General features: G+C 39.6%; 1 protein-coding gene across 4 annotated transcripts; it reads right to left on the reverse strand.

The window, feature by feature from the left end:
* lrig3 (leucine-rich repeats and immunoglobulin-like domains 3) lies at positions 1-25,610 on the reverse strand. 4 transcript variants are annotated; one of them, XM_051890837.1, is made up of 22 exons: positions 24,206-25,610; positions 24,017-24,126; positions 23,460-23,666; positions 18,497-18,612; positions 13,228-13,299; positions 13,062-13,136; positions 8,887-9,021; positions 7,359-7,502; positions 7,133-7,276; positions 6,899-7,042; positions 6,560-6,703; positions 5,054-5,134; positions 4,891-4,962; positions 4,749-4,820; positions 4,499-4,662; positions 2,983-3,303; positions 2,617-2,898; positions 1,952-2,428; positions 1,339-1,497; positions 1,115-1,255; positions 865-1,038; positions 1-718 (listed from the first exon to the last, which is right to left on the reverse strand). In XM_051890837.1, exons 3-22 carry the CDS (start codon positions 23,463-23,465, stop codon positions 522-524), a joined length of 3,120 nt encoding a protein of 1,039 aa, XP_051746797.1. In that variant the 5' UTR covers positions 23,466-23,666; positions 24,017-24,126; positions 24,206-25,610; the 3' UTR covers positions 1-521. The 4 variants fall into 4 exon arrangements, with proteins under 4 accessions (XP_051746797.1, XP_051746795.1, XP_051746798.1 ...); XM_051890835.1 differs by having other exon boundaries at positions 24,017-25,610; XM_051890838.1 differs by lacking the exon at positions 18,497-18,612 and having other exon boundaries at positions 24,017-25,610.
* Positions 25,611-25,713: the final 103 nt, after the last annotated feature.

Consider the following 25,713-nt stretch of genomic DNA (forward strand, 5'->3'; position numbering starts at 1 on the left):
TAGCAGCTCATGGGAATGTGTTTATTGTGTTCTAGTTTGTGCAAACGGGTGTTTTATCCAAAGCTGAATAAACATCATAATCACCTGATCAAACAGAATCACACATGAACTGTCACTCAGGTTAACTCCTCCCATCAGTCACGCTGATTGTCCGTATCAGTCATATATCTGACTCACGTCTGCACCGAACAGGCATAGTACATTTACTACGGAGTCCCTAAAGGGACACGGCGATGGACAAAACATGAGATGGGAGGGAAAAATATATTTCAATGCTTCTGCGTTCCTCAGAGAAACACTTTTCCATCACCATGTCCCTTTAGGGGCTCCGTACATTTAGAGAAAAAGAGTAGAAAAAAAAATTACACTATTAATTTACAAAATATATTTTTGTATAAAAGGCATATATTCTGTTTTTCTGTACAAGCGTTTCATTTACATTCAGCCGGAGCTCTTTCTGAGGTAGAACGTTTCTAGTTTCGAAGGAACGAAACTCTTGGTAAAGTCACATGATCGTGCCGCTACGAGCCCAGCGGTGAGGCGGGAAAGCTCTCTATCGTCCTGTTATCGAAGGGCTGCTCATACACGCCGGTGTCCGGCTCCATCACCTCGAGGTCCGAGTCGGCGTGAAGCGCTGCGTACGGATTCTCGTGAAGAATGACTCCGTTATGAGAGCACAGCTCCTGCTGCGGCCGCCACGGCGCCTTCCCGAACGTACCTGAGACGACAGGAGCGCATTCATAATACATCATTCATGGAATTCATTCATCCCTGATGGATAAACCCAAGCCACACAAAGACATATATCTGGGTTATTTTCCTGTTGTTTGCTGCAAACATTCACACTGACGGTCTGGGACTCACCCATATATGACCCCGAGGAGCCCAGAACGCACTCTCCTCGCTCACAGTCCTCCACACAGGAAGTCTCGGCGGGCAGCTGCATCATCATGTGATCGAAGGGTTCGAGGGCGGAGCTGCAGGTGTAGAACTCCCTCTTCCTGGCGTACGAGTCGGGCCGCTGCTCTGACGGACAGACTGCAGGAGGACGAGGACACGATTAAATCAACAGATACGCAGACGATACGGGGCGTCTGTGGCGTCACATGCTCACCTGTGAAGGTGTCGGGCAGATCCGGGCTGTACCGGTTGCTCCGTCTCAGCAGAGAGCCGACCGGACCCTGATAATGGCAGAGCAGCGGGTCGATCGCCGCCTCCATGTCCGCTTCACTTCCTGTGTCCAGTTGGCAAAGGCCTATGGGAGGAGAAAAACAAGAAATTTTTAGTAATTTTTATTGTAATTTTGTTGATTTAGTTTACAGTTAGTTCACGTCTTACTGTTCATGTCTTTGGGTGGCATGTAGAATCCCCCCATGGAGGAGCTGATGTACTGATGGCTGCTCCCGCTCTCAGACGCGATATACCCGTCCTGACGCTCCGCTAGCGTCCCCTGAGACGACAGATAGCTCGGGATGTCCGCCGGTAGATTCGTCTCATCTAGACACGGGAGAGAAACCAGATTATTGGTTTTACGCGTCCATGTTGACCGTCGTGCTGTGTTCTGGTCATTTTGAACAGAAAGGATTTTCTTTTACCAGACTTTTTTTTGACTAAAAAATTTACGTTTTTTTAGAATTTTTTACTTCATCAGAATGGTACGAAACTTGGTAAAGGTTTTGGCACTTGCTGTGTGAACACACACACACAAAAAAAATCATGGACATGATTCGAAAGAGTCAAGCTTGTATTGTTCAAAAATAAGCGCATTGGAAACAAATTTCATCTAGTGGAAGCGGTTGGTACTGCGACCAAACAAAATCTTACTGAAAGCTCATTTTTTTTTTAGATATAAACATTTTTTTTTAGCATAACAAGAGATTTACAAGCAATTATTTGCAGGCGGGTCATTTTTGACCTGGAACGTAAAAGGTTAAAAGGCATCGGGACTGACCTGTGTTGGTGACGCTGCAGTCCTCGTTGCGACGGCGCGTGTGATAGATGATCACCACCCACACTAGAGACGTTCCCACCACGCAGCACACCACCGCGATGATCACAATGCCCACCGTGGTCCATCCGTCCTCCTCTGGCCCTCTGCCCGACGGAGACCCCATCGCCACGCCGCCCGCCGGGCCCGAGTCACAGTTGGGGTTGGGAAGGATGGCCAGACGCACGTTCCCACGCTCCGTGCCCAGCGGGTTGGACATCTCGCACGTGTAGGTTCCCGCGTCTCCCTCGGCGGCATCCACGATGATCAGCAGCTGGTTCCCGGCAGCGAAGAAGTGTCGCTCGGTCACGACTAGCGGGTTGTCATCTTTGGTCCAGTTGAGTCGGGGAGGAGGACTCCCGCCGGCGATACACTGCAGCACCGCCGTCTCGCCCTTCGCCACCGTACGGTCCATCAGCGGACGCAGGAACGACGGTGTTTCTGGAGAAGGAACGGGATGTTATTCTATGAAAACTTTCAGTTTCATTTGAAATAGAGCTTATTTGAGTGTTGATCATTAAATACATTTGATTGATTATTTATTAACCCATTTTTGGTTTTGTTTTTTTGTTTTTTTGGTTTAGTTTTTATGTAATTATCATTTCTGATGAACATATGCGTAAACTAACCCAACACCGTTAGTGTAGCGTTAGCCGAGATGGACCCGGCCGTGTTTTGTGCAGTGCAGCTGTACACGCCAATGTCTTCCGTCTTCACGTCCACGATGAAGAACACATCGTCTCTCGGCATGACGTGCATGCGCCGCTCGCGGGCCGCTGGGAAGTCCGTCCCTCCGTCCTTCTGCCAGGCGATCTGAGGGGACGGATGTCCGCTAGCGGCGCACTCCAGTCGGGCTGTGGCTCCAGCACGTATCGTCAGATCCATGGGCATTTTGGTGAAGTACGGCAACACTGCGAGGACAAAATGAAGACCTTTTTAAGAGCCGCAGGAACCCTGTAAATAGAGTCCATTTTGATTTCATCCTCAACACTTACTGTTGACGGTCAGCTTGGCTTTGCTGGAGTACGAGGAGCCGAAGTGGTTGGAGATGACGCACTGGTACTTGCCCTCGCTGGAGAAGTCCACGTGGCGCAGCTGCAGTGTGGTGGTGTACTCCGTCACCTCGCTGACCTGAGACCGCAGGTGCGCCTGGTTATGGATCTCTGCGTCGTTCAGGACCTCGTTGTCTTTCTTCCAGGCGAAGGTCATCGGGGAGTCGCTGGAACTGGCCGCCGAGCAGACGAACGTCACGTTGGTGCCTTTGATGGCTGATTGTGTCTCGGGCTGCACGGTGATCTGGGGTTTGGGGAAATCATCTGCAAAGCACAACGATGCATGCTTGAAAACCAAGCCCAAAAACAAAGTTCCTCTTTAAAGGGGACCTATTATGCCTCTTTTATCAAGATGTAATATAAGTCTCTGGTGTCCCCAGAATGTGTCTGTGATGTTTCAGCTCAAAATACCCCACAGATCATTGTAAATGCCCATTTTTGAGTGGAAGGAAAAACATGCTGTTTTCATGCATGTATCTTTAAATGCAAATGAGCTGCTGCTCCCCGCCCACTTTCCAGAAGAGGGTGGAGCCTGAAAAAAGTCAGAACTGCGAGATGTGAGATATAAACTTGCAATTGCGTTATAATGTCCAATTGTAAGGAAAAAAAAAGACTGACATTTTTTCTCAGAATTTCGAATTTATATCTCACAATTATGACTTTATAACTCGCAATTGCTAGTTTAAACCTCACAATAAAAAGTCGCAATTATCTTTTTTATTTGTTTATTTAGTGGTGGAAAAAAGCTTTAGTGGCCACGCTCATGTGACACTGCAGTTCTTCATCATCATCTTCAAGTTTATTATATGCATGCATTTTAAAGCCATATCAGTCTGAACTTCTAATATACGGTTTTCAGTATCAAACTAAGTTCTCTTTCACGTCTTATTGCACTTAAACTGTCAAACACACACAAAGTTCACATAAACGCAGTCGGTTATGCCTGTGAAAGTAAACAGAAGGGAAAGAAATCGCATGTGTATATTAGATCTGTGTGTTAAAGTGACAGCAGTGTAATATACAGTATCTACTGCTGTATCTGCTGTCAATATGAATCAAACAACAAAAGAAAAACAGAAAATCACTCACTGCTTTTGACTGAATAACTTTAGTAGCTTTAATACGAGTACATTTCTTACTCGAATGCTGCAGTTAAATGCTCTGGTGAGACATGGCGGACTGTGTACGGCTCACTCAGGGGAGGAGCTAAGCTAATAGGGCAGATTCCGTCAGCAGTTGTGGGCGGGGCTTACGTAAGAGTAGGGGAAATCTGGAAATGCTGGTTTGGAGAGACTATGATTTATGGGGATTATAAAAAAAGGAGTGGTGGATTTTTACCATTATAGGCTGGTTGTTTACACACACATCTGTGTTCAAACACCTTATAAAAGTGAATTCTGCATAATAGGTCCCCTTTAAGAAAAAGCCTGACTTGTTAGAGTCATGCTCGCCCACTCACCGCACACAAACTCATCCTGGGCGACGGCGAAGACGCTCTTGCCCTTCAGCAGATGTGGATGGGCGCAGCTGGCGTTCACCAGTGGAAGGAAAGCATGTTCTGCCACCCACGGAGAAAACCACTTGAGCTGGCAGTCGCACAGCAGGCTGGACGTGTTCAGGTGCCTGACGGGGCGAGACACAAGAGTGATCACTGAAGGAAGCAGGTTCACGAGCGCATGCGCAGGTTTAGTGTGGCGTTTCATACGTACAGCTCCGTCAGCTTCTTCATCTGAGAGAACGCATTGGCCTGCACCGACATGATGGCGTTGTTGCTCAAATCCCTGGACAGAGAAGACGTTTAGAAACCTAAAAACATCATCATCAAACGTTAAGGATCTGAAAGAGACTCACAGCTGCTCCAGCATGTCCAGGCCTGTGAAAGACTTTCTGGTGACCGACCGGATGCGATTCCCTTGGAGGAACCTGAGGAGCAGGAAAACGACTTTATTCGTCCTCTGCACTGATACTGATGTGCATCAATAATTACACTGAGATGACAGGAATAAGCACTCACAGTTTCCTCAGATTGTCCAGAGCAGAGAAAGGGCCGTTCATGTCCTCGATGGTCCATGAGATCTCGTTACACTTCAGATCTCTGAAGAGAGAGAGTGCGAGAAATCAGAAGAAACCACAGTGTTAAAATCCACACCCAGAAAACACCAGTCATAAAGCTGCCGCGGGCCTGTGTTTGTGCTAAAAATGAGCTTGCAGCAAACCAGACGCTCTGAGAAACCTACTGAAACTGGCTAGCAGCATACTAATCCATGGTAGAAATGTGCTAATTCACGCTAGCAATGTGCTAAAACATGTTACAAACATGCTAACAAAATGAAAAATAATGCTGAGCTAATTCATGCTAGCAACATGCTAAAAAATGCTAAATCGTGCTAATTCATGTTAGCAATGTGCTAAAACATGCTAGCAACATGCTTATTCATGTTCGTATCATGCTAGTAACATGTTACCAATTGCTAAGACATGGTAGTAACTTGCTAATTCATGCCAGTAACATGCTAAAATGCTTGCAACATGCTATTTCATGCTAGCAATGCACTAAAACATGTTAGCAAAATAATACTATGTGTAAATTAATGCTAACAATGTGCTAAAACATGCTAACATGCTAAATCATGCTAGCAATGTGTTAAAACATGCTAGCAAAATGCTAAATCATGCTAACATGCTAATTCATGTTAATATCATGCTAAAACATACTAGCAGCATGTTAGCAATTGGTAAGACATGCTAGTAACATGCTAATTCATGCCAGTAATATGCTAAAATGCTTGCAACATGCTATTTCATGCTAGAAATGCACTAAAGCGTTACAAACAGGTTACAGACAAAAAAAATTATTCACCTAACTATCGCGATTTTGAAATCTATTTTTTATTCCAGAATCGATATTAATATATCATGTCATAAAAACGGAAAAAAGTGAAAAATGGCGGTCAGAGAGACATCTACGGATATATGACCTGCACCATCATGTATAAGTGTATTCTTCAACTTTTCCCCAGAGTTTAGAGGTCTAGAGTTTACAGCAAACAAAAATCGCAATACATAGCAATATAGAATCCCAATTCTTAAAAATCATGTGTATCGTGATAGATAGGTGTAGACAGATAGCTGTATTGTCCCAAAAGGTTAAAGCAACGTCCCCAATCCCTGTCTTCTTCTCTCGCCACAACATCCCTTCCCCCCTCAAACACACCTGACCTGCGCTGACCTCTGCCATTTGGTTCAGTTTAAAACTGAAACCACATGCATGAGCAAACGCAATACGCTCATGGAAAAGAGCAACGGCTGAGACTCACGGCATGTGCATTTATAAACATACATATTTATGGGTCATCTGTTACAATACTCAATTAATGAACACTGATGAATTAAAGTGGCATGAGAGGGAAGTTGCGCTGGTCTTATATCCAAATGAAACAGCTTCTCGAACAAGAACAAACGTGGGGCGTTTGAATGCTGAAAATAAAAGTGTTGAAAGTATTCCCAGAGTTCAACTCACAGCGTCTGCAGGTTGGCGAGGCCTCGAAACGCTCCGTCGGCGATGAAACTGATGCGGTTGTTTCCGATGTGGAGCTGCTCGAGGACACTGAGTCCAACGAAACTGGCTTCCTCCAAACGGGTCAGCTGGTTCCAGTTCAGATCACTGACAAACAGAGCATTCGACATAATTAAACGAGTAAAGTATCCATCATATGTGCACTACAGAATCTCGCCTACTATATAGTAGGGACATATTCGATTTTGGACGTAGCATCAAACTCTCTGTCATCACTGACATACTATTATAGTTTGTGAATATTTTGGGACAGAGACGTCTAGAGAAGTAAAGTTGACTCACAGCTCAGCGAGTTTCTGGCAGAACTCCCACGCGTCGGCTTTGATGCGGCTGATGGCGTTGTGCGACAGATGCAGCTGCTGCAGCGTCAGGAGCCCGTAGAGCCAGCCTTTACTCACCTCCGTCAGGTTATTGTACTCCAGCTGTCTGCTCACACACACACACACACACACACACACACGTCACATACGCGTTCTGAAGGGCTGGAGTAAAGCATGAGCACAGGACTTCACTCACAGCACTTCCATGTTGTTCAGACCCCAGAAAGCCCCATCCATGAGGCGCGTGACACCGTTCCTCTGGATCTTCAGCGAGCGCAGGCCGTGCAGCCCGTGGAACGTCAGACCCTCGATGCGCCTCACGCGGTTCCTGCTCAGCTCCCTGTCAATCACAAGCACAAGAGTCAAGGACAGGCATGAGTGCGGACCGACGGCACGAGACGGACACGAGCGAGTGCACTTACAGGTGCTGCAGGTGGGGCAGCGGGAAGATCTTGGGCGGGATGGAGCTCAGGCGGTTTTTGTTGAGTTTTAACACCAGCAGCGAGCTGGACAGATTACTGAAGCAGCCGTGCTCCAGCGTGGAAATACGGTTGTTATTCATCAACCTGCACACAAAACATTCAAACACAGATTCATGACATGCTGACCAATTCACAGAAGCTGTAGTTACTGATAGCTTTAGCAGTAGATAATGAACTACTTCTGTCTTTTTGGAATCTTGCATAAATATTGTGTACAATATGTTAAAATCAGCCATTTTTGTGGTCTTGCTGCTGACTAGACTGGCTACTGAAAACTCATTTAAGCCTAAAACTAATTTGACTTCAGTGATTTTGTGAACATTTAATTTGCCAACATTAGAATTTATTTTCTCATATATCATTTCTCCATTATTTTGATTGTGATCTGATAGCGGTTTGGGTCGATCATTATACTGAAGAATGCCTTCTTAAAACCTGTCAAATGGAAAAATGTTAATACATCATTTAAACAGCTACATAAGAGCTTAAAGTAGTCTGAAAGAGTTTACACTTGTCTAAAAAAAGCTTAAACTAGTCTAAAAGTGCTTAAAATAGTCTAAAAAAAAGCTTAAACGAATAAGAAAAGCTTTTGCTAGTCTAAAAAGAGCTTAAATTAGTCTAAAAAGGCATAAACTATTTTAAAAGAGCTTAAATGAGTAACAAAAGCTTTAACTGGTCTAAAAAGAGCTTAAATTAGTTAAAGCTTTTGTTACTCTTTTAAGCTCTTTTAAACTCTTTTAAACTAGTTTATGCTTTTTTATTCTAGTTTAAACACTTTGACAAGTCTAAAAGAGCATAAACTAGCCTAAAAGTGCTTAAACTATAGTAGTCAACATTTAAAGTGGATCAAAACCTTTCATCAAAGTTGTCCTAAAACCTTCTTTATCTACTTAGTTCTTAGAACAACTTTGATGAACTTTTTTGATCCACTTCAAATGTTGTCTACTGTAGTTTAAAAGAGCTTAAACAAGTCTAACAAAACCTTTAACTAAGCTAAAAAGAGCTTCAACTAGTATAAAAGTGCTCAAACTAGCCTAAAAGTGCTTGAACTAGTTTAAAAGAGCATAAACTAGTCTAACCCTCAGTTTCACAGACAAGGTTTAAGTTATTCCCAGACTAAAATGCATGTTTGAGCTGTTTTAACTGAAAGTAACTTGCACTGACTTATCTTAAAATATGTCAGTGATATTGTTTTGTCTCAAGATCAGTAATGTTTTTTTCTAGTGAACGTTTATAAAAGCTACTTAAATGCCCTAATTGAACTAAGGCCTAATCCTGTTTTAGGATGTGAAACCTGGCCTATAAGTGCTTAAACTAGTGTAAAAGTGCTTAAAATAGTCTAAAAAGAGCTTAAAGCTGATGGTTAGCAGTTTTAGTACCAGCACACAGTTTTAACACACAGTGCCGAGGAACATGAGACTCCTGCAGGTTTCTGGAAAGCAGGTCAGTTCAGAACAGATGAACTCACAGGTTTTTCAGAGGAAGTGGAGGAAAAGCCCCGGCCCGAACCTCCACAATATTGTTGTTGCTAAGGTCCAGCGTCTCCAGGGCGACCAGCGAACTGAGCCGCTCTGACGATATCCTCGAGATTTTGTTGTTTGCTCTGAAAACAGAAACAGAGGCATTACAGAGAGCAGATTTCAGTGCAGGTGAAGCCCGTCGCAGCATCTCTCCGGCTCTGATGTCAGCACGCCTCACAACAGGTCAAAACAGCCCTTGGGTTTAGAAGCGTGTCATTTGGTTTATAAGGTAATTACTAACAAGGTATTTAAAAAAAAAAACCTTGCCAATTATGCGGATGATGAAGCCCATTCCCTCAGTGAAAGCGCCGCTGACGAGCACAGCAATTTCCCGAGATGCACGCCTCCTAAATTGCAGTGCAGGAGCTGCTTGTGTTAGAAACACGGACGGCACAGAGCCGCCTTTGTGTGTCAGACACGCTGAACACATTCCCTGGAGTCGCGGCGCTCCACAGGTCTCACACAGTCACACAGACTCGGTTTGGTTTGCGTTTATGCAGGTGAAGCTGAGCGTAATGCAATATAAACGCAGTGCTGACATCACAAGAGAGGACACATGATGACAATCCAGTAATCTAAATCTCTAATATTCCTTCTTCTAGTTTAAGAAAAGCCCACAATGAAAAACAAACCTTTTTAAAAAAAAAAAAAAAAAATCAAGGCACACAGAGGCATGATGGGAAACCTGTGCTTTTGTGAAGTGTAGGGGGAATGAGTCAAAGGTGTTGAGAGAGCGAGATAGATAAGACGCGGGACGTGCCGGAGCAGATCCCACTGGAGAGACGAACGTGTGAATGAAGCATCCGATGGAAAACAAGGAAGTCAAGTGAGGAATGCCACCGATGGAAATTACCTGATCTTGAATCGGTGTTTTTGAAGATAACATTTTACATTAAGTTTCTCAGATGGAAAAAAATAAACAACAAAGACTTGTTTCCATTAGGAATGAGTTCCTGTTTATTACTTCGCTGTAATTCCTCATGACAGAATAGCCATAAAATAACCAGACACATCTCTCTGTGTGTCTTCAACATCTGCCGAGAGTGTGTGTGTGTGTGTGTTCAGGTGTGTGGGAGTGTGTGTTTTATCTCTCCCCCTCCTCCTCCGCGTTCACACAAACAAGCGGCTCATTGTGTCTCTCTGCCGCACAACTCAAATTTGTTCAACCAATTTTCAGCAAATAAGGTTGTTACACGCCGTTAGTTTAATCAGCGGCAGAGTCTGAACGGGATATTTTTAGTGCCGCGAGCTAAACGCCAAATCCTGATGACAAACATGTACGCGACACATTATGTGAAAAGCACTCAGAGTGAGATTGTTTCCACATAAAGTCGATTGTGAAAGCAGCGCTGCGAATGTTTGGCACGTCAGCACGTTATGAGAGTTATTAGACACTCGCTGAATTTCACAATGCAGACACTTTCCACACCGTGTGTGTTTCTGGCAGATGAGACTAAAGGGAAAAAAGTCAAGTTGGCTCTGAGATGAGCAGAGAAGAGCTCACACACACACACACACGGTCTGAAACACATTAACTTCAACTCAATTTCAACATATTTTCCTCATGCTGTAAAGATCCTGCTGCATTACATTAATGAGCAAATGAACCTCAAACTGAGCGGATCGACCAAATCATTTCACTTCATCACTACCATTAATACGGTTATTTCAGTTGGAAATTCAACGGAAAATAGTTGAGATTTTAAAGTGGTCATGATGAGTATTGTCTGATAATCCGAATTATTAAAAAAAAAAAAAGTCTAAAAAACAAACAAACAAAAAGAGCTAAAGACTAAAAGAGCTTAAATTAGTCTAAAAAAAAAAAGCTTAAACAACTAAAAACTACACTTAAGACTAGTCTAAAAATGCTTCAACTACACTAAAAGAGCTTAAATTAGACTAAAAAAGCTGAAACTAGACAAAGAGCTTAAACTGTTCTTTTAAAGGCTTGAACTAGACTAAAAAAAAAAGCATAAACTAAACTAAAAAAAATCTTAAACCAAACTAAGAGCTAAAGCTAGACTAAAAGATCTTAAACTACACTAAAATGCTGAAACTAGACTTAAGAAAAGAGCTTAAACTGTTCTTTTAAAAGGCTTAAACTAGACTAAAAGAGCTTAAACCAAATTAAAAAGCTTCAAGTAGACTAAAAGACCTTAAAATAGACTTTAAAAAGCTTGAACTAGACTTAAAACTAGTCTAAAAAAAGCTTAAAGCTTAAATTAGTCAAGATGAAACTAGACTTAGAGCTTAAACTGTTCTTAAAAAAGGCTTAAACTATCGATTCTGGATAAATTGAGAATAACAAATTTTTTTTTTTTTGTTTAAAATGGAGATCACGATTCTCCCATGATTCTGAACAGACAACTAAACAAAATAATGTGATTTGTAAAACTGCAGTCTATTTAAAAAGTTTAATACGAATTATTTAAAAAAAAAATGATTCAATGACTCACTCATGAAGACTTCACTTGTTTCATTACTGGATGAATCATCATTTTTGAACGAATCTCTTGACTGAATGATTCAATGACAAATACATTTTTAACAGTCACTTATCGCCATCTACTGGTGTAACGATGTTTATTCAAAGCATCAAGTTACTCTGAAAAGGTAATTCGCTCTATTTTGACCGCTACCATAGACATCAGTGTTTATATCCAAACTATACACTTTTATCTCAGTAATTCTGTGATAATATGAATATTTGTACAACAGAAATAATGATACGGCGAAGCTGTTTCATATCTATACATGACAACGGCTCACTCTGGCTCGCTGTGATCGAACTTATCAAAGGTTTAATGAGATTGCGTGAGTGTCTGAATAGAGATCGGCATCTTTTAACGCACAGCTCTATAGGCAAATATGACTCTAATTTGATTGGACGAGCGACACACACCAGATCAATGTGTCACAACTGAATGTCACTTTGCATTATCTAAAAATAAAAAACACCATCTTTACTTAGTTGGGATGTGTTGTCATGCAATACAGTTTTTTTTAATTGTTCTCAAGTGTAAATAAAGCAGTCATTAATATCTCCACTGCAGTATAAATGCGATTGACATCTCTAGCGCTGCAAACGAGAGCGAGCGAGAGAGAGCCGTACGGGGGTCTGGGGTATCGTATAGCTCCTGCCTCTTATTTAAACAGTCTCTCAGACTGAGCGTCTCTCGTCTTTGACCCTTCAGCCCACCAAAAACAAACGGCACCAGCTCCACAGCTGGGAGTAATTCACTCGCCAACACGTCAATTAATTCAACGATTTCACAGGAATTTATGGCCTTGAACAATTAAAGAGCTGTATGAAGCCAATGCTCGTGAGTAATCAGCTGGAAAATTTCACCGTCAGATTGAAGGACTGAACTTTTTTGATTCAATTCCAAATGCTTGTTTCAACCACCCAAAAGACCCTAGCAACTGCCTAGAAACCACTAAGATCTCATCTATCTTGACCTTCAAACCACAAGTCTTCAGATAAAGTTTTTTCAAGACAACATAAAATGTCCAAATGTGCCACTAGACTAAACACGTTAATAGTGTCTCATCAGTTGCAGTCGGATGTATCCGGACGGTGTTGTATTTAACACGGAGCGCTCAGACTCAGATGACGCTCCACACAGGCGCCGTCACAGACAAGAGACCAACAAAACCGTGCCAAACTGTGTTCTGCGTCCAAGAGGAAATACCACACACACACAGCTCTCGCTCTGAAACTCGCTCCAGACGCTCTTCACCAGGGAAATTAATGTTTCATTATTTTGTCATTTTATGTGTGACTTTTTCAAGAAGATGAAATCTGCTGGAAGACAGTAAATAATCACTAATATGACAATGAGGAATATTAAAACCAGATTCAAACCGTTTTGACTCACATTAAAAACATTCTCAAAACCACCTCATCCAAATCCAACCAATGACACTTTTCAAACCCAAACTCTAATCCAACACCCAATCCGTTCATCTTTCAAAATGTGCCACTAGTGAATGTGGCACAAACACACTCATTGGCCAGTCAAACAGATAGTCCCGCCCCAAAACTCACTCCAGTGGATGAGGTCTAAGTTGTCATGTTGGGTCAGAACAATGAGTTTCACTTATGATATTGTCTCATACTCACAGAATCAGACTGCTGAGGTTCCCAGCGTTTGGGCCCAAATCCGGGATCGACTCGAATTCGTTGTTACTCAGTTTTCTGTGAACATAAAACCCAACGGTTACACATGTAGATTTCATACGTTCGAGGAGAAAAAAAATACAAAACCCAAAACACAGAGCGCACTCACATTTCGCTGAGGTGCGGCAGGCTGGCCAACAGCGCTTCAGGAAATGTGCGTAACTTGTTATGGCTCAGATCCCTGCAAAGAGAAAAACAGCCATCAAAGAGCAGCACATGAGGAAGAGAATCCGTGTCACCCGACTGAAGCCAAAACACTCGCACAGTACGACATGATCACGCCAATTCAACACAGCATTAGGAACCCAATCAATCAGAAACAAAACACTATTTTTGCAAATATTTAATAATACAGTCTTAAAAATAAAGGATCCAAAAGGGTGTTTTTGCAGATACTGGATTCCCCAAAGAACCTTTCAGTTCTTAAAAGAACCCTGTTTTTCTTATTGTGAAAACTTTTCTCCACTATAAAGAACCTTCTGTGCAATGAAAAAGCACCATTTATAATATTCTTTAACTACACACACCATCACAAACATCCAATCAGGATTTCAGCAAAACATTTGTTGGACTGATTCAAACCACTAAGATGATTCATAAGATGATTTGCTTGACTACAGACACTTTTCGCTGAGGGTGAGACAGTCTGTGTTGATTTTTTGAGACGGTTCCGGAGCGTCACGTGAAGCTGCCAGACGCCTCCGCGGCTCTCTGTCCCCATCTGGACTCCATCAGCTCAAACGCGAGCGGCCGCGGGGAAAGTAACGACTGCTAATCTATTCGCAATGCAGGGAAAGTGAGCGCCGCCTTTGATTTCCAACAGCAAACCGTGTGCGCTCGTGGAGTCAGTTTCTGGCTCTGGACGACCGTTTTACTGGAATCTCTCAGACTCAGAGGTGGAGCTTCACTATAACAACTTCATGAGCCTTTGTTTCTTACTTAAAGGATTAGCTCAATTCAGAATGAAAGTTTCCTGATAATTTACTCTCCTTCATGTCATCCAAGATGTTCATGTCTTTCTTTCTTTAGTGGAAAAGAAATGAAGGTTTTTAAGGAAAACATTCCAGGATTTTTCTCCATATAGTGGACTTCACTGGGGTTCAACGGGTTGAAGGTCCAAATGTCAGTTTCGGTGCAGCTTCAAAGAGCTCTACATGATCCCAGACGAGGAATAAGAGTCTTATCTAGAGAAACCATCGGACATTGAAGTCCACTATATGGAGAAAAATCCTGGAATTTTTTCCTCAAAAACCTTCATTTCTTTTCAACTGAAGAAAGAAAGACATGAACATCTTGGATCAAATGGGATGAGTGAATTATCAGGAAATTTTAATTCTGAAGTGAAATAATCACTGAATGAAACAGAATTCAGTGTAAAATCAATTGAGTTGGACAATTTATGCAATACTCCTTTTCCATATGATTTACACAGACATTCGTTCTGCCCGTGTTTCCTTAATCAAGCTCGTCATGTGATTTAACACTCGTCACATTCAGATATCACTCTCTCTGTTCCGATAAGACGCTTCAGACTCTCGTTCAGTTTATCACGTTCTCACGCGACTATCTGTCGTATCCAGAAACACGGCCGAAGGATTCAAAGTGTTCATTTCAAATTTGTGCTAGTTTGATCTCAGCTTCATTCATCAGTAGCTACACTTCCATCCACCTATTCTCATGTGCATTTTGAAATATCGCATAAACAAAACACCGCATGGAAACACCAAGATGTGCATAAATTATAATATTGCACTTAAAAAATTCAGGCGGATACATTTTTATCTAATAATAAGACGTGCGCATAAACTATGACGGAAACACATTTACTGAATAAATCCCTCAAAAACTCACATTACTTTGCCTCAGCAGAGGCTGTGATTGGATAACTGGACTAACCAGCGGACCAATCACAACGCAGCATCTCAAATGTTGGTTTGGTGGTTCTGAAACGTCTGAGTCAAAGTCTGTCATCAGGATGATTTGGTTTAATTCCCTCCAGAAGCGTCTCACACGATTGTGTTCACAAACACCAGCATCCGAACGCAAGATCACATGACAGCGTTTATTGTGTTTCATCTATGAAAATCATTTATGATGGAGGAGAAAAGAGCCTGATTGAAGCAACTTACATTTTTATTACTGATAATTTGCGCCAGTTTCCCAGGAAGTGATGATTTTGTTCTCTTGAACACATGGGATGGAAACGCTGCAAATGTTTTATGCGATATTCCACTTTTGCACGTATGGAATGGAAACAAGGCTAATGTTTGAATCCATAACACAGATTTTCCTCAAATGTTCACAGGTTCAGTTTGGGTCTGCTGTTATTGCCTTAATTCAGCTTTATTTCTATATCGCTTTACACAAGTATAGTGATGATAATAATACTATTATCGTATTCATGCACCACGCTATTCACATCGTACTCCAACCTGCATTTCCAAATAAATAAATAATAATTTCCAACATAAAACGTCCAAAAACAGCAGATGTTAAAGATAAAACACACAATAAAGCTAGCATTTAGTTTTTCACTCATATTACTGCCGACTGATCAATTTTCCAGTACGAGTTTCCCTCAGTTAAAGGTGTCGGTTCAGAGTTGAAGAGTGTAAAACAGCTGCTGCCGTCTCAAACTCTCCACGGCGCTGAAAAAACCCTGGCTCTTTCCAGATGTAAATCATGAAAAGCTTTTTCCTTCTATTTTTCCATTCTGGCAGCGAGAGTTCTTCACAGCCAAAGACTCCAGGCCTCCATTTCTTCCTCCTCCCTCCCTCTCCCTCTCTCTCTTTCTACACATTGGCTCTTAATGGCTTCCATCTCTGGTTGGGTTTAGCTGCTAATTCAGCAGAAATAATGGGCCTGGGGAAAACAAAAGCTCAGCCAGTTTAATGCGTGAACATGTGCTGCAGAGCTGCTCGTAAATTAGCATCACCTCCTGAAGGCCCGAGGACTCGCTCCTCTCTCCAGACATTCTCCTTCACTGCCTCAAAACATCATCTCATCCCACTCTTTATGAACGCAACAGAACTGAACAAGAAATACAGCAATTATAACTCTCACACCAGGGGTTTAAACTGGGTCAGTGGAAAAATTCAGAGAGAGAGAAAAAAAAAGGCAAATAAATGAATAAAAACAAATAATTATAATATTTATATGTAAATAAATAATATAATAGATTTAAATTTGACATCAGTTTTATTTTGTTCTAAAGACTGGTCTGTAATGTAAGAGTTAATTTTATGTTTCTCTTCAACTTCACACAACTTACAGTAAACTAATGATGAGTACTTTATTAAAGTCATAAATTAAACTTCATCTTATAATGACTCATGATTTTGAATTTTGTCACAATTTTGACATTTTAAGTCATTATTTTGACTTAATTTTACAAATTTGATTTTTGTCACAATTTTCTTAATTTTAACTTTTCATCTCACAATTTTGACTTTTTAAGTCTTAATTTTGAATTTTCATACTTAGTGTCATAATTTCGACTTTTAATGTCACAATTTGAAAATTTTAAGTCAATTTCAACTTTTCATCTTATAATTACGACAAGGTCACAAATTTGATTTTTATCTCAATTTTTGACTTTTTAAGTTATAAATTTGACTTTTCGTACTTAGTGTGTCAAAATTTCAACTTTTAATGTAACAAATTTGACATTTTAAGTCACAATTTTGATATTAAGTCATAATTTCGACTTTTCATCTCAATCATAATTTTGAATTCTGTCATAATTTCGACTTTTAATGTCACAATTTTGACATTTTAACTCACAATTTACTCACAATTTAACTCACAAATACTTCATAATTTCGACTTAATCTTATGACTTAGTGTCATAATTTCAACCTTTAATTTCACAAATTTAATTTTTGTTACTTTCCATCTCACAATTTTGACTTTTTAAGTTATAATTTTGAATTTTAACATCACAATTTTGACATTTTAACTCACAATTTTGACATTAAGTCATAATTTCGACTTAATCTTATGACTTAGTATGTCATAATTTCAACCTTTAATTTCACAAATTTAATTTTTGTTACTTTCCATCTCACAATTTTGACTTTTTAAGTTATAATTTTGAATTTTAACATCACAATTTTGACATTTTAAGTCAATTTCAACTTCACCTTATAATTATGACAGTTATGATTTTGACTTTTCATACTTAGTATGTCAATTTCAACTTTTCATCTCATTATTAGTAATAGATAATAGATATAATTCAATTTTCTAAAGACTGCTCTGTAATGTAAGAGTTAAATTTATGTTTCTCTTCAACTTTATACAACTTACAGTAAACTAATGATGAGTAGAAAAAGGATAGAGTGTGTAAATATTTTCCAGGCAATATTGTACACATTTCTAACTGTATAAATGGGTCTTTATGATTATATGAAAGGGGCCTCTCGCATATTTCAGGGTCCATGGCATCAAAAAGTCCTGACATACAAGAAGAGAAAAGTGTGAAAGCCTGATTAATTACAATGTGTTTGTTCTTCATGAATAAAGTAACATGCAAATGAAGTCCTGTGAGCAGAACAACAAAACACCAGTTGCTAAAAGCTTTCAAAAGTCCTTCTGTTTGGAGATAAATGACTAACATTTTTAGTCGTGTTATTATTATTTTGTTGATGAAAATATGGTTCGATCTGTTTGTGATTTAAATTATTGTGGTTTTGATTAGATTCTTTGGGCCTTTAAACTGAACACACACACACACACACACACACACACACACACGCCAGAGGAAAATCGATCAAACTAACTGAACATCGTCAGAACTATCAGTGTCACTGTATAGACGGAGAAAAGTTTATGTTTACACTAGTTTAAGCCTTGTTTGTTTAAGTTGTTTTTCACTGTAGTGATCTATAAACAGGCTGCACATTGTTATCATTTTCTACGTTGTGTTTTTCTCAGATTTAACTACAGAAAGTGAATGTTTTGATCGTGTTCCAGTGAGAGAGACACAAAGGATCTGAGGTAAAACACTCACAGACGCGTGATCCGCGCGGGCAGCCGCTCCACGATCCTGCCGTGTTTTAATCCACTACAGTCGGCGAAAGAACCCACACACGAGCACACAGACGGGCACTGGTCCGGTTCCGAGCGATCCGAGTCTCCGTGAACCGCTTTAAATCCCGTAACGTGAAACACAAGCAGCACGAAGCTCACAGCGCGAGCGGGCTGCGGCATTTTCACCCCCAACAAAAAAACTAATAAAAAGTCCACAAAATCTATCCTTAAAAGTGTAAAATCCGAACGAATATGAAGGAGAACAAAGTTCTCGGCAGGTCCGCGTCAACAGAATCTCCTTTTCGCGTTTACTATCATGAATAAAAGCGCAGAAATCAGCGCCTCACCATCCGCTCCATCTCTGAGAAACTTTTTTCCACCGCGCTGGAATCAGAGCAGCATTCCGCGGCGCGCGCTCCCGTGGGCGGAGACACCCGACGATCGCCGAACAGCGAGAGGGATTCTGGGTAATGTAGTGCAGACAGACAGATACAGTTAACTTTAAGCAAGCACATTTCCCCCACTTAAGAAAAAAAATCATGCTTCGGTAAATCATAATTATAAAAAGTCATCACTATCACTAGAATGTCATCATTTTTACTTTTTATGTCACAGTTATGATTTTTAAGTTCGAATTTCAACATTTAATGTCATAATTTTGAATTTTTAAGTCTTAATTTGGACTTTTTAAGTTATAATTTTGACTTTTCACACTTAGTGTGTCATAATTTCAACTTTTAATGTAACAAATTTGACTTAAGTTATAATTTTGACTTTTATCTTATAATTATGACTTAGTATGTCATAATTTGACTTAAGTTATAACTTTGACTTCATACTTGGTGTCATAATTTCTACTTTTAATGTCACAATTTTGACATTTTAAGTCATAATTTCAACTTCATCTTATAATTATGACTGTATCAACTTAATGTCTAATTTGATTTTCATCTGACAATTTTGACTTTTTAAGTTATAATTTTGACTTTTCATACTTAGTTTGTCATAATTTCGACTTTTAATGTAACAAATTTGACTTTTTAAGTCATAATTTCAACTTAATTTCACAAATTTGATTTTTGTCACATTTTTGACTTTTTAAGTTATAATTTTGACTTTTCATACTTAGTCTGTCAATTTTGACTTAATGTAACAAATTTGACTTTTAAGTCTTTTGACTTATGATTTCAACTTTTCATCTTATAATTATGACTTGTAGGCCCGGTTTCACAGACAGGGCTTAGACTAAACCAGGATTAGTTCAATTAGGACATTTAAGTAACTTTTATAAACATGCCCAAGAAAAAAAAACATTACTGGTGTGAATCTTGAGACAAAACAATGACACTGACATATTTTAAGATATATCAGTACAAGCTGCTTTCAATTAAAACTGCTACAATATGCATTTTAATCTAGGACTAGTTTAAGCCTCGTCTGTGAAACCGGGGTAGTATGTCATAATTTCCCAAATTTGATGTGTCACAATTTTGACTTTTTAAGTCTTAATTTTGACTTTTCATTTCACAACTTTGAATTTTTAAGTTATAATTTTGACTTTTCATACTTATTGTCAATTTCAACTTTTCATCTCATTATTATTTAGTATGTCATAATTTTTACATTTAATGTCACAATTTTGACATTTTAAGTCATAATTTCGACTTTTCATCTTATTATTATGACTTAGTATGTCAATTTCAACTTTTAAGTCATAACTTCGACTTTTTATATCATGATTTTGACAGCATGTTAATTTCGACTTGTGTCATAATTATGATTCACAAAAGCATTATTTTTCTCTTACGTTGTGGAAATGATCACAGTTAAACAGACCAGCTTGCATGAAATCACTTGAATGTAAAAAACTGTTTAATGTGAAATACAGATGATTTGATTTAATGTGTTTTACAGTACTGGCCCTTAAAACACGAATAAAGACATACTGGAGAGAGACTGATGGATTAACAACTACATTAACTACTCAGATGAAATACACACATGGAGTCTGAGGCGTCACTGAGTTTGCAGCTGTTTGTGAGCCTCGTTTGTGACACAAAGGGCTGATTTCTGCTCCATTGAGACACAGAAGAGCTGATGACGCGTGTTTTGTGTGTCTGTTCCTGTATAATGAGGTGTGAATGAGCTTCACCCCTCCAGTCTGACGCTTTATTTCCTAAACCCATCAAACGGGGGTGTTTTCACTAAACCAGAGCTGTTTTACCTTTACAGGAAAAATCTTCCATATTAGTTAAAGTTTGTGATACTGAGTTCGTTCTGAAGTCCTACTGCTTTACTTTGACGATCGTTATGAATTATAAGTAGGTTAGTGGTTGGAGTGAATATTTGATTGTCCTACATGATCAGAGGAACAAACAGACATAAATCAATTCTTATTAAGCAAACTGCTTTCACTGCTAATCATGAATATGGCCAGAAGCAAACGGACAAAACTGAGATGATCATCTGTGGGGATGCATTACAGAAACTTCCTAACTTAATTCTTCAAATAAGATAATAAAGAAAAATATCTATTTCCTAAATGAAATTACCATGATTACTAAACAGATAAGATGAGATTCTAAGTTAGGATGTTTCTGTCATACAGCACCTGCTTCTGCAGTGTTACTTTTAAAAGTACTTCATTACAATATTGTGTTACTCCCTAAAAAAGTAACTGTGTTAGTTACTTTTTATGGAAAGTAATCCATTATGTTACTTTTGCGTTACTGTTTTCTCACTTAGGCTGGGTTTGCATTACTTATTAGAAAAAGTAACAGATATTTAATTGTAAATTTAAATGTAATGCGTTACTTTACTAGTTACTTAAAAAGAAATCTGATTACGTAACTCACGTTACTTGTAAAGTGTTACCCCCAACACTAGTTTTTATTGACGAAATGACTAAAAAATATGACTGTAATATCTTTATTGTAAAAGATCACTGTACGTTCTCTCTCTCTCTGTGGTCCAGACCCCTTAAATCGAGTTCTGAAAGCGAGTCTCGGGGTCTGTGGACAGGTGCCAGTCATTATACTCAGAATAGCAACAGCCAGCAGAAAAACATGTATTCCCAGCATGCCCTGCTCTGATGGCTCCTCTCAGCCAGTACAAACACGAGCGGAGGGGTGGTATGGTGGAACGGCCGTGTTTTTTACAGCTCACGGTGTTTACGTGTGGAAGAAGGGCTGATTCTGTGCAGAGAGACGGACGGATTCATTCCTGCAGGTATCTGCACTGCGGTCTGTGGAGGAGCCGGGAATTCTGGGTATTTTGGAACTTCAGTTAGTGGTGTTTATTCAGGCAAGAATCACTATCACTGTTTCATCATTAACCCTATAAAGCTACTGTATCATATCAACATGATCCGTACTTTATCTCCTACAGTCAAAGTTCAATAAATGGTTCAGTTTCTACTGTTATTTCACGTCAGGCTTTAAAGAGAGGAGCATGTGCAACTATACAAAAACAGATACACGGATCACATGAACAAAAAGTCAAACATGAAGTGAGCATCTGCACGCTGAACAGGTCGGGATGTGGAAGGTGTTTGTGTGCGATGTGTGGCCGCTCTCAAACACAAACCATCTCTGTGAGTCCGAGTCGCTCATAAAGAGAGCAGTGTGCGGCACACTCCGCGCTCACCATACATGCCTCTTATAATTAATGAAATTACACACTGAATCACTGAGTTTGTCCTCAGGGCCGCGAGCCAGACGCTCCAGACCTCGACCAGTGAGTCCAGCTAGCTTCTCTCAAGGTTATGAACAAACGCTCTTCCAGTAACGTTAATAGAACATTCGTTCAATGTTTTTTTGGTCCAACGTTAGCACAAAAACATTATTTATACATCGTTCCTGGAGCGTTTTTTCTGAAACGTTTCAGTTGGACGTTCGTCTAAAGTTTCTACTTGTTTCAGAACGTTCAGAGAACATTGAAAAGTAACGTTCACGTAATGTTTGAAGATGATAAAATTAAATGTTCCCTTAATGTTCACATAACCAAGAAAACTTTTTTTTTTACAACATTTTGAACATTCAGAAATAATGTTTTCATTACTTAACGGGAATGTTAGAAAAACATTCTTAGAATATATTTTTGTTAGCAGCGAAGGAACGTTTTGGCAAGATTCTCTTAACGTTATGAACACGTTCTTCCAGTAACGTTCATTCAAAGTTATCAGGTCTTTAATAATGTTCTTAATGAAGTTCAGATCTATCAGCGAAAAGGGGGTGACAGTGAACCAACATCTGGATGTTTCACGATAAATAATTTCAGTTTTATTCTGCTGTATCTGTATTTGTCAGATCTCAGCACTCATAATCAGTCTCGCACCAAACCAGGACACACACTACACTAATTAGTGCACTTGTATGGTAAACCAGTGATCACGTTTGAGGTTGTTGAACATCGACTGGGGCAGAAACTATTGACTGTGTCTGAAATGTAATTATCTTGTTCACTGGAGCAGTTCTTCATTTACAGCTCAACAAACACACACAAGTTCACACAACAGTATAAAAACATCCTTCAAATAAAGAACCAAAAGCCTGATCTGCAATTTGTGAACGTTAAGGGAACATTGCATTGTATCATTCTTCAAACATTATGGGAACGTTACTTTTGAATGTTCTCTGAACGTTCTGAAACAAGTAGAAACATTTAAAAAACGTCCAACTGAAACATTTCAGAAAAAAATGATCTATTAACGAGGCTTTTTGTTAACGTTTTGAGAACATTATTACAGACCAGATAACTTTCAACCAACGTTCTATTAACGTTACTAATTTGAGAGAGAATGTTTCTGAGAATGATACAGATATGATCCATTTTTCTCTCAGCAGGACTTCTAGTGTGAAAGAAGTTGTAAAAATAGAGGCCAGATGCTCCACGGAGCGATCCATCTTCTCCCAGAACTGCAGAGGGAAAAAACTGAGAATGGAAAACGAGAAAAAGCAACAGAAGTGAAGCCAAAGACATGAACACCCCGACTGAGGCCCGTCCAACATTATTAAAACAGGCTCGACGATTGAGACAGATCGCAGCAGACGATCACATCGCTGAATGACAAAACCAGATTCAGCAGCGAGAGCGTCTCAACATGTGCGTTTCTTTCTGTCCTACGGTTAAGGTTAGTGAGGCATATTTGGAACTGCATAATCTAGCAGTTGTAGTATGTAGAGTGTATGGAAGTAATTGAGAAACAATGACCACAATTACACAGAACTATGTTTGGACAAAACAACAACCTCACTGGATATATAATCATTCAGCTGATGATTTTAAGGGATTAGTATTTCCTTTACTCACCCCCATGTCATCCAAGATGTTTATGTCAGTTGAAAAGAAATTAAGGTTTTTGAGGAAAACATTCCAGGATTTTTCTCCATATAGTGGACTTCACTGGGGTTCAACGGGTTGAAGGTCCAAATGTCAGTTTCAGTGCAGCTTCAAAGAGCTCTACATGATCCCAGACGAGGAATAAGAGTCTTATCTAGAGGAACCATTGGCCATTTTCTAAAAAAATAAAAATAAAGAATTATATACTTTTTAACCACAAATGCTCGTCTTGCACTGCTCTGTGATGCTCCATGCATTACGTAATCATGTTGGAAAGGTCACGCGTGACGTAGACCGAAGTACCGCGGTAGAGCGAAAAACTCCATCTCATTTTCTCCTCCAACTTCAAAATCATCTAACATCGTTGTTTTACATTTTTTGTAAAGGACATTTGACTTAGTCTTTGTACGTTCGCTTTGTACTTCTGCCTACATCACGCGTTCTAGTTTTTATCTTCATTGTTTAGATTGACTATCTTCTTTGTTTGTGTTATATATATAAAGTGTGTGTGTGTGAGAGAGTCTTACCTCTCAGGTAGGTTCTTCAGGGTGTCTTGGAGGGGCGAGGTGTCTAAGTTGCAACATCTAGCTACTGGAGTGCCTCAGGGCTCGGTGCTTGGACCGCTTCTCTTCTCCATCTACATGTCATCACTAGGATCTGTCATTCTGAAACATGGTTTTTCCTATCACTGCTATGCTGAAGACACACAACTCTACCTCTCATTCCATCCAGATGATCTGACAGTAGCTGCTCGCATCTCAGCCTGGCTGACAGATGTTTCTTGCTGGATGAAGAACCACCACCTTCATCTCAACCTTGCAAAGACAGAACTGCTTGTGGTCTGAGCCAACACAACTAATGGCTATACAAAAAATATGCATAAGAGTAACAAAAAACTATATTCTGCACACAAACAGCAGTTATATGCAACAAACTAAAGCTGCACATTTTATTGTAGCATACAGTATTCCATTCAGTTGTTTTTTTTTTTTTTTTCAAATGTTGTAGATTATCCAATTATACATAAAATACAGAGCACATACTGCAGAAACAGCATGACTAATGTAAGTATGCAATTCTGAACAGAATCTACATCAGGTTTCACTCCAGTGGAGAATCTGGTTGAATTAGCTCAATGACGCCACCTGGAGGCAGTGACGATATTCAACACCAGACTTTAATAACATGATTTTCAGTGGAGAGACACATGAATATTTCTTTATATAAAGTTGGATATATAAGTATATATAAACTATATTTTCGCACAGCTCTGTATAAAGTTGGATATACAGCTAATTAAAATGTAAGCTTTTTAATAGCCAAATTCCCCGAATCCATCATCATACGCAATTATATTCTGAATGAGGAAAATCATACAGTGCAGCCAAATATAATTTATAAGAAACAGAAACGATTAGTTCGCCTCTCGATTCTCGAGTCATTTTGTTCAGTTGTCACGTGACTGGCACAAAATGAACGAATCATTCATAAACAAGTTATGAACAAACGTTCTTCCAGTAACGTTGGTTCAAAGTTATCTGGTCTTTAATAATGTTCTCAAAACGTTAGCACAAAAACGTTAATTTAATTTTTCCTGAAATGTTTTAGATGGACGTTCATATAACATTTTTAAATGTTACTACTTGTTTTAAGACGTTCAGGGAACATTCAAAAGTAACGTTCCGATGTTTTATGTTCGCATAATTGTCGCAAAAAAGTTTTGAACGTTTTATAACTTAATGGGAACGTTAGCAAAACGGTCTTCGAACATATTTGTTAGCCTATTCGCTGTTGTGAAGTAATCCTCATTCACTGATCACGTGTCTAACTGAAAGATAATTACTTTGTTCCAAGTAAAACTGTGGTTAACCCAAACCTGTTTCTCCAGACTGTCTCTTTTAATTAAAGTGATACTTCTGTCTTTCCTCTTTGGCAGAAGAACGTGTTTACGACAAAGACACATCACGTGAGAGAAATTTATTCCTCCCTGCTGATTGTTTCAGTACAATAAGCCTCGTTTTAAGAGTTTTAGAAGCAGGGCCAAAATTTTGTAACGAATAACAAACAAAGAGTTGTGCTCGTGCGCTCCCTTACATGATAAATATTTATTTTACGTTGTGACGACGTTGCAGACGGTAAACTTCCCGGATACAACCTGACTGTTATTCATTGCACCGCCCACCGAACCACACGCCTGCCTCGTAACCAATCGAGCGTCACGCTG

The sequence above is a fragment of the Ctenopharyngodon idella genome, chromosome 4 (assembly GCF_019924925.1).
Source record: "Ctenopharyngodon idella isolate HZGC_01 chromosome 4, HZGC01, whole genome shotgun sequence".
Taxonomy (NCBI): Eukaryota; Metazoa; Chordata; class Actinopteri; order Cypriniformes; family Xenocyprididae; genus Ctenopharyngodon; species Ctenopharyngodon idella.